The sequence below is a fragment of the Rosa rugosa genome, chromosome 2 (genome assembly GCF_958449725.1).
Source record: "Rosa rugosa chromosome 2, drRosRugo1.1, whole genome shotgun sequence".
NCBI classification, from domain to species: Eukaryota; Viridiplantae; Streptophyta; class Magnoliopsida; order Rosales; family Rosaceae; genus Rosa; species Rosa rugosa.
This window is the reverse complement of record NC_084821.1, coordinates 6,593,775-6,603,971: the sequence shown is the minus strand read 5'-3', so window position 1 is coordinate 6,603,971 and position 10,197 is coordinate 6,593,775. Positions and strand designations below refer to the sequence as shown.

Genomic DNA, 10,197 nt, shown 5'->3' with positions numbered 1-10,197 from the left:
AGGTGCAAACATAAATTGACACCTTTTCATTTCTTAATAAATAATTATATTTTGAAAATCTTTCCAACAAAAGATTTGGCCAAGAGATCCCTGTAGTTGATCCAAAAACAGATGAGAAATGAGAAAAATCCCCCGTTTTCTCTGTACTAGTCTAATTAAATACATGAAACCCAGCAATTAAATCTACAGAACAAGTCTGCATTTGGTCAAAACAAATTTTGATAGCAAAACACTTCACTTCGAGAGTTGGAGATAAGGCGAGGACCAAAAAAGTTGGCTAACGTTATATGAGAAAACAGTGAAAACATGCATGTCACTCAGGTTCGTTTATTATATTACTTTTTAAATATTTAATATATTTTATCTCATCCTTTCAAAAAAATATATTTTATTTAATATGCAATAAAAGAAATAAGGAGATAGTACTCTCTAGAATGGGCCTATATATATAAGCACGATATAGATATGAACCCATGAAAAATACACCAACGGTAGGTTGTATGCAGTATGCACTAGAGAGGACCAGGAGCTTCTTATTGGGTTGAGATTGGACCTATCTCAATCTGCAATATGATCCACGTGACGTGACTGGTTTTGATTGTGTTTGTTAAAGTAAGGATTAATTTCAGTTTAGTACCCTGTGGTTTGGGGGTAACATCATGTCAGTCTCTGCTCTTTTAATTTGATCAGCAACACCCCTGTGCTTTCAATTTCAATCAGCGGTGCCCAAATTTTACTGTTCCGTCCAATTTGAACGTTAACTTTGACTATGGGGCCCACTTTGGGGGCTAAAAATGTCATTTCATCATATACATTTTCTTCTTTTCTCCTCCTCTCTCTCAGCTTGATGGTTTCTCTTTCTCTCCTCCCTCTCTCTCTCTCTCTCTCTCTCTCTCCACCACAACATTTGTTCATGGTGGTCGGAAGCCATGATTTCCTGGGTGGCAGTGTGTGGGTGAGAGAGAGAGAGAGAGAGAGAGAGAGAGAGAGAGAGAGAGAGAGAGAGAGAGAGAGAGAGAGAGAGAGAGAGAGAGAGAGAGAGAGAGAGAGAGGGTCGTGCGGCCCAGAGAGAGAGGGAGGAGAGAAAGAGAGAGAAAGCGAAACCATCGAGCTGAGAGAGAGGAGGAGAAAAGAAGAAAATGTATATGAAATGACATTTTTGGCCCCCAAAGTGGGCCCCATAGTCAAAGTTAACGTTCAAATTGGAAAGAACAGTAAAATTTGAGCACGGCTGATTGAAATTGAAAGCACAGGGGTGTTGCTGATCAAATTGAAAGAGCAGTGACTGACATGATGTTACCCCCAAACCACAGGGTGCTAAACTGAAATTAATCCTTAAAGTAAACCTATCCACAGTTGTCAAAAAAAAAAAGTAAACCTATCCACATTTCATTATTCTTTACCGTGGCGTTCACGAATACTGCGTGCATGAGATCGATCTCAAACACAAATAAATGTTGGAAGGGGGTTAGAAGCTCTCTATATAAACCTTACACAAGCTCTGTAAACTTCATTCCTCCTCAGCTACTACACCTCCCTTATACTAGCTAGTCCCGATGGAGAAAGCAAGTGCATTCCTCCGCCATCCCCCTCCTTGTAAGGGAAAACTCATCACTATCCTTAGCATTGATGGAGGTGGAGTCAAGGGGATTATCCCCGGAACTATTCTCGCCGTCTTAGAGAAGAAGCTTCAGGTAATTAACAAAACAAAAAAGTTTCATGATCCAAGTCTTTACGGATTCTATTGATATATCTTAATTTAATTACTTGTAATACAATTAATTAACAATCTTACTTAAGCAGGAAAAGGAGAGCAATACAAATGCAAGACTGGCCGATTATTTCGATGTGATTGCAGGGACGAGCACCGGTGGCCTTGTGACTGCCATGCTCACTGCTCCTGATGAAAACAATCGTCCCTTGTTCAGTGCTGACCAGATTGTCCCTTTTTATCTTGAAAACTGTCCTAAGATCTTTCCACCAAGCAAGTAATTAAGTAGTTGAATTAATTTACCGATTAATCAAAATTAATTTCAATAAATATATTTAATTAATTAATTTTCTTATACATAGGTCTGCATTTCTAGGCAACATGGATGAATTGCCCTCTGGTTATAGTGATGACACGCTTCAACATTTGAAGCTAATGCCGAATTCAGGATTTTCTCGTAGTTGGTTAGAGTGGTTATGGAAATTAGTTGCTAAGCTTCCTGGTTCAATTGGGAAGCTACTGGGGAGTCCAAAATATGCTGCCACTGCGTTACGGGATATAGTTGAAGGAAAATTAGGAGACATACGGTTGAATCAGACATTGACCAATGTTGTAATCCCGAGTTATGATATAAGTCTGCTCCAACCAGCTATCTTCTCAACTTACGAGGTCTGTACGTTTCTTTCTTTCATGTGAAGTCCCTTGCGGTGAGAATGTTTTATATTGTTCCTGAGTATTGAAATTTTAGAGTCGAGTGTCATTGAATTAGTGGGGAGTATCACAATTTTAATACTCTTGACTATTATAAAAGTTTTGTTTATATGACGCTGTCAGTAATCAACTATGTAGAACATACAAATTAATCATTTGTTCTTGGTCATTGTAGTTGAAAAGGAACGAGGAGCAAGATCCGGCTAAACTCTCTGATATATGCATGGCAACTTCAGCAGCACCAACCTATTTTCCTGCATACAAATTTGAAACCAATACTAGAGAATTCCATGTCGTTGACGGCGGAATGGCTGCTAATAATCCGGTACTAGTTAGTTCATCAAATTTAAGGCCATCTCCATACCAAGATTACCAACTACATAAAGGGCTAAAAGCCTATTTTTTAGCCCTTTTGGTCTCCAACCCAAACAACTTAGGGCCAGAGTGTTAAAATTGAGGGCTAAAAGGCTAAAGAGAGAGTCAAATTTAGCCCTTTAGCCCTTAGGGCCAAATGAATCAGAAATTTGAGGCCCACCTGTGGGATTTTTTTATTTTTTTTTATAGCCGTTGGTTTTTTTTATTTTATTCCATTTCGAAATCAACTTTATTTCATTTAGAAATCAGTTTTATTCTATTTCAAAATTAGCTTTATTCCATTTTGAAATCAGCTATAGATATTTTTGATTATCTTAAAAAAAAAAAAAACATCCTGAAAAATATTTTTTTATCATAAAAATGATTTCAATTACTATAGTAAAAATCTGATAAAAAATAAGAACATATATATATATATATAACATATCCAAAATGTTAAAATATATTTTAGGGCTATAATTTAGTCTTGACGGGTTGAAGATGGTTGATGTCACATCGATGAACAGTACAGGATTTAGGGCTAAAATTTAGCCCCAGGGCTATTTTTAGCCCTGCCAGTTGGAGATGGCCTAAGGACCCAGCTCCTGTGTGTGTGTGTGGGGTGGAGTGGTGAAACAATAACTTCTCATTTAGGAGGTCATGTGTGGGGAGAGGTGGGGTTTAAAAGAATCAATGTGTGTGTATTGATTTGTCTATAATATTTTGTTTTTCAGGGTTTGGTTGCTATAACCGAAGTGACAAAAGAAATCAAGAATAAAAATCCTGACTTTCGAAAAGATTGGGCAGCTGATCAGGGCAATCGGTTCCTACTTATATCATTGGGTACTGGTTCACCAAAGCAAAGGAGTACATACAACGCCGACGAAGCAGCCAACTGGGGTATTGGGGGATGGATGATTCATTTGGATCCATTTTCTTGTCCATTGCAAGAAGTATTCACTGAAGCAAGTAGTGACATGGTCGATATCCACCTCACTGCCCTTTTCGAATCTATTTGGTCCAAGGGAACTTACCTTCGAATTCAGGTATTTATACATAACCGTAGCTGGATATTCTAAACTTTATATCATAAAATGTTAAACATTATGAGGTCTTTCCACTTACCATATATAGAAAAACATTTGATCGATGGAAATACAAAATGGTGCAGCATGATCAATTGCCTACAGACATGAATTCTATGGACAATGCTACAGAAGAAAACCTGAAAAATCTTGTGATAGCTGGGCAGGAGCTGTTACAGAAATCGGTTTCAAAGATGAATACAGCTACCGGTCGCCTTGAGACTATTAAACCTGAGATCACAAATGAAAAGGCTCTCGAAATGTATTATTACTCTCCATCAATACTAAGATTCATAGCAAAACATACATCTTATTTCTATATATTCGTTGTAAAAGCACTAATACTAGCTTGTTAATTGTTTTTTTTTTTTTTTTTTTTAAATTAACTTGCATCTGTAGGATGGCGGAAAAACTCGTTGAGGAGAGGAAGAAACGTCAAAGCCGAGACCATGACCATGGTCACCAGAAGGAAATTGATGCCTAAGACTAAACTACCGACCATCGTTCAGTACCGCGATTATATATGTTGCCGAAATAAAATACCAATTACCATGTTGGTTGTGATGAACCTTGTTCCATAATAAATATAAAAAATTTCCCTTTTCTGTCTTATGCAGTTCCATGAATTTAGAAACAAAACTTTAATTTCTTTTTTTTTTTTCCTTTGAAACACCTTGGGAAGCTCATCCCCATACTTGACTTATTGTATTAGAAACATAAACATGCATAGAGGGGGATATAGGGCCTTGACCTCTAGCATCAATACAAGAATTCTCATAAAATACATTCCGAATAATAACAGGAGACTCAGCTAACCAAACATTATCAAGATAATTCAACCTAGCATGGTGAGCTAATCTATTGGCTACACCATTTGTTTCACAGAAGATATGACTAACCTGAATAGAAAGTAAAGATGTCAAATATGACTTACAATCATTGAAAATCCGTCATATTTCAGATCTATCCTCCACATCTTGTTGTAGAGCAGAAACCACTGGTGAACAATCACATTCTAGATCAAAATTCTCTCATTCTTGATGAATAGCCAACAGCAGACCCGCCCTACATCCCTCTGCTTCCATGTGGGGAACAAAACATTCCTTTATCTATCAATAAAAGAGAACAAAATAAGATCGAATTAACAAAATAGATGGATCAAAAAGAGCTGAATCAGTGTTGATTTGTTATTAACATTGAAGCCACCCTCAAGTATAAGAGCCAAGTTATAGTATAGTGGGTTTAGAGTAAGGGATATCATACCTAAAGGATTGGTAAATCTCATTCTAGCTAGGGAAGACCTAGAGGAAAACTAGAAAGAATATGCAAATGTACAATCACAAACAAATGCTCACAAGTGAACCCAAATTCATGGTTTCGATTCAAATTGAAACAACTAGAGCAAGTAAAGTAAACTAAGCTAAGATAAACAAGTTGTATGAAATAGACAGGAGTTAGAGCTTAGGTTGTCCACCATATATAGCCTCCCTTGCATGCATTTATGTTCAAACTATAAGTGATGAAATCTCAAATATCCAATTACCCTCTTCGCATCGGGATAAGACTACTAAGGCCTAAACTCCTTTGATTTTATCAATTCCAACAGGGTAAGTATAAAATTAACTACCTAATAACAAATCATATTGCCGGATAAGTCTCAATTCATTGTTCCTAGATGCATAAAAATTAGAGTTTAGATAACCAAGCAAGCATGCCAATCCTAGTTCTAGGTGATTTTAACTCACTACCCTCACATGCACACATGGTGTGCTTTCATGCTTCCTCTTGCCTAAAGGTAATCAATCTTTTAGCAAAAACGTCATGCATGTCATGGAAAACACATTAACTCAAATTGGTTAGGTCTAAGTAAATTCATTCAACTTTTGATTTAGCATGTGAAAGTGATAAGAGAAAAATTACATCAAACAAGGTGTTCACATCAATATCATACAAGATTGGCTAGGGTTTTTAACCTTAGCCATAACAAATTCACTACTCACTCATACTTAGATAGACAAACTTCAACATTCTAAAGTACATCAAGTAAATAGAGAGATAAGGAGTGAAAAGTGACTATACATGATGCTGGAAGTGGTAATGATCTCCTTCTCCTTTGACAGGATCATCCCTGGATTTCATCCTAAAATCTGAAGTGGCTTTGCGGGGCCCACCTTAGGATAAAATGGACTACCTAAAAAAATTGACAGAATTACCCCTAAAATGGACTACCCAACCCGGCCTGCTAATTCAAACTCAACACTTATAATATTATTAACAACCACTCAAACTCCTGAGAGCCTACTTGCTCTTCTCCACAATTCAACTCCCACCAAGTAAATAACAAGATAATCTTAAACTCCAGTCTCGAATCTCAATTATTAATACAACTGAAATTTGGCAATCAGAGCAAACTAGACTAATAACTGGAATAAAGTACAAGTATGTTAAACATATAACCTACAACAAAGTCGAAAGTGGTGAACATTATGCCTCAACTCCTATGTACGTCCGACCTAAGCTAATCTGCAAATTGGGCACAAAAAATCGAAAAGCCCAGGGAAAAGTATTTAGAAAAACTGTTAAAGTGAGTGAACGAAAATAATTATGGAAAAGTATTTAGAAAAACTGTTAAAGTGAGTGAACGAAAATAAATAATTGTAAGAAAATAAATAAAATTCAATGTTTTCCCAAATTTGTTTTCATTTAAAACTAAGCATGCAGTACGAGTTTCGTGAAAACACTTCTAATCATTCTCTAGTACTGAAATCTCAAAATATACTATAAATCAACTCATTTAAAATACGAGCATCTCATAACTTTTTCAAATGCTCTCACATGATAAAATAAGCATTGACTAGAGGGTACTGCAGACCAGGTGACACAGCAGAGGGTATTGCTGACCGAAATATGAGGAGGTGATGGCTGGAGGGTACTGCCGACTAACCATCTCATGTCATCTGGAGGGTACTGGCAACCAGATGACGCATCGGAGGGTACTGCCGACCAGAATACTATGAGGCGGTGGCTAGAGATTACTGCCGACTAACCATCTCATGTCATCTGAAGGGTATTGCCGACCAGATGACGCATCTGAGGTTACTACTTATCGGATATACATTATGGATGGTACTGCTGACTAGAATATTGTCTGGAGGGTACTGTCGATCAGACTATTACTTAGAGGGTACTGCCGACCAAGTAATGCATGCATGCTTTGATAACATACTTTACCTCCTCGAATACGTAAATCTGAACTTGTAAACTCTCATAAGATTTAATTCAACATCTTTCTGAAAGAAAATCTCAATAACACAAAAATTCAAATAACTAGAAGAATCAATTAAATTTTTGGAAAGGAAAACAACATCAATTTAACCAATTTCACAACTTATCACAAATCGTCGAAAGCATAATTCATGAAATCTCAATGAATCATAAATAACTCGTAAAATCAATGTCAAGCCTCAAGTCCTCAACCATTAATATTAATTTAAATCCATATGAAAATTTAATACTTGAAAATATATTACTGCATGCATAATAATTTAAAAGCAAATGTCCACTCATTAAAATTCAGCTATGACAGTCATTCGACGAATTCCTCCTTGAGCTCCGTCTACATGTCATCTTGAAAAAAAAATGAAAATCATGAATAATTGATTTTGAGAATCGAAAATAAATTGTTGACAACAAAACTGAAACACTAAAATGATAAAGTCAAAAAATTGAAATCCAATTAGAACAAGCTCAAATTTCATAAGTTACGTTCACTCGATAACTATAATAACCTATCGTACAATTAGGTCGATCCAACAGTCGAATCATCATAAATAACACCCCAAAATCTCAAAACTTCAGAAATTTTGATCATTTATCAAATGTTTACCAATTGAAATAAAATTCATATCCACATGTTCGTAACATTAAACTCTACCCAACTCATTGAAGCAGGAGACTAGAAACAGCCAGACGTGTCCCCACACACCGCCATACCAAATTCTGATTTGGAGTAAAACATTTACACCAAAATGTTCATCATCAAATGGAGATCAACTTTTATTCTTGCAGCTAAGATCAATTCAATCTAGATCGGCCGCAATTTGCTTCGAAAGCTTTGGCACTTGAAAACTTCAAGGAATCAATTCTCCCACCTCCAATCAAATTGGGCAACAAGGTGGATATTAGGATGATGAATGCAGCAAGGGCTTCAAAACCTTGGTCGACTCTCGGCCTGCAGTCGCCGAAAAAAGGAGATCACTATGCGTTGCTTGGCGCATCATCGAGATGGATTTTGCTTCGATTATCTCTCCTCACGGCCGGGTAGCTCAAACCATAACCATAGATCTGTAGAGGACGAGGAGGTGATTCGAACGGCACTAGCAGCGTGGCCAGGGGATGTTCGATGGCTGAAAACCTGTTGGATCTTTGTTTCGAGTTAAGCTGCAAAACGGGTCTATATCGTGAGAAATGAGAATAAGATTTTATGGCTGAAATAGAAATTTCCCAATATGGAAAGATGCAATTGCTTTTTTCCAAATTATCTGTAAGGTGAAATAACATATAATTTCTACTTACAAGCACAACAATTCCACTAGCTGTAATCCACTATTAGGCAAAACCACACTTCTTTTAAGCAAAAGCACTCTCTCAATTGCCTTGATAACCAATGTCAAATTTAGGTAAATTATATACATACATATATATATATATATATATATATATATATATATATATATATATATATATATATATATATATATAAAAGATAACCGCATTTTTTCTGGTGGTATACTAATATTCAAATGAGAACTTTGAAAACTGAAGAGGGGAAAAGTTCCATGTGAAAGTTAGTCGATCCCACTAGACTTTGTACGCAGAAGATATAGGATTACTTAATTTAGGAATCTTATAAACTATACTCTTAAAACCAAGACGACCCAACAACCTAGCCTCTACACCCAACACGAGGATATTGTGAGCAGAGATGGATGATTGCATGAGTTCCACATATACAACACAATACATGTGAATAAGCATAATATATTTTTGCTAAGGCTCGTCTCCTCTCTCTCATTTTCACCCTAGCCCTCACCTCTCTTTCTAATGGTGGCAGAGTGTATTGGGATGTTGGCGGCGACTCTGTGACAACAACCTCAACTGACATCAAGGTGGCCGCGGCTACATTTCTTTTCTCTTCCTTCTCCTCTCCAGGTGTTGGCTGTGGGGGCGAGGGTAGACCCCCAATGGGATCGAAATTTTTGACTTTTTATGGTCGCAACTGGTGAGTTAGGTGGAGGTGGAGGTCGTGTTGTTCCGCCGCGGCAGGTTCGGTGGTGTGATGCGGTGTCTGGTCGGTTGGTTCGACCTGATGGTGGTCTGGGTTCTGATATTTTTCCTCCTAGTGTGAGTGAGGGGGATGCATTGTCGGAGCTTTAGAGGGTAGGTTTGGTTGCGGTGGTGTTCGGGGCTAGGAAGTTTCGTGCAGCAGCTTATGCGGGGCGCGATCCAGGTTCTCAGCTTTGGTTTAGCGGTACCTGATGGTGGTCTGGGTTCTGATCTTTTTCCTCCTGGTGTGAGTGATGGGGATGCATTGCCCGAGCTTTGGAGGTAGGTCTAGTTGCTGCGGTGTTCGGAGCTAGGAAGTTTCATGCAGCAGCTGGTGCAGGGTACGTACGGTCGGGTTCTGCTTCTTTCTGGCGGTGGTTGCGACGAGGGGCTCGACCCGGAGGGGAGTATAGGGCAACTAATGGTAACCTGCATTAGAGGAATGGCAACTAGGGTTTGTTTGGGCCCTCTACTGTTGATTATGGGCTTCTGGGTTTACATTTTAGATATTTCTTTTCTTTGGTTCGGGATTGCAACTACTTGGGTGGGTAGGTGGGCCGATATTTTTATTTTGGATAAAATACTGTTTACTCCCAATACTTATAGGGTCGACGTTTCAGTCCCTCACCTTTCAATTTCACCTAAAAACTCCCTAAACTCTTCAATTTCACCTAATTGGTCCTTACCTTCAACTTTCCGTCCAAAGCTCTGTTATCTTGCTAACGTGGCATCCCTTTCACACCAAAATGTCTATTTTACCCTCACTAACAAAATCTCTCTTTCTCTTTTCTTTTTACCTCTTCTTCTTCCTCCGTGTCCTTGCTCTTGGTTGTTCATGCAAAACTCATCTACCTAGAAGGCGAAACCAATGGGAAGTGTTGAAACGGAAAAAATTCGCACATCCAATTACAACGAGGCCCGTCCATCGCAGGAAAATATGAGTGCTTTATTTAAATAAAATTAAAAGCCTCTCATGAAAAAAAGCACGGACAAGTTTGATAGCTAATAAAA

At 37.8% G+C, this 10,197-nt stretch overlaps 1 protein-coding gene across 1 annotated transcript; it reads left to right on the top strand.

Moving 5' to 3' along the window:
* The first annotated feature begins 1,508 nt into the window (after positions 1–1,508).
* LOC133733204 (patatin-like protein 1) lies at positions 1,509–4,466 on the top strand. The gene is made up of 7 exons (XM_062160831.1): positions 1,509–1,694; positions 1,804–1,988; positions 2,074–2,380; positions 2,598–2,747; positions 3,511–3,822; positions 3,948–4,123; positions 4,261–4,466. Exons 1-7 carry the CDS (start codon positions 1,557–1,559, stop codon positions 4,343–4,345), a joined length of 1,353 nt encoding a protein of 450 aa, XP_062016815.1. The 5' UTR covers positions 1,509–1,556; the 3' UTR covers positions 4,346–4,466.
* Positions 4,467–10,197: the final 5,731 nt, after the last annotated feature.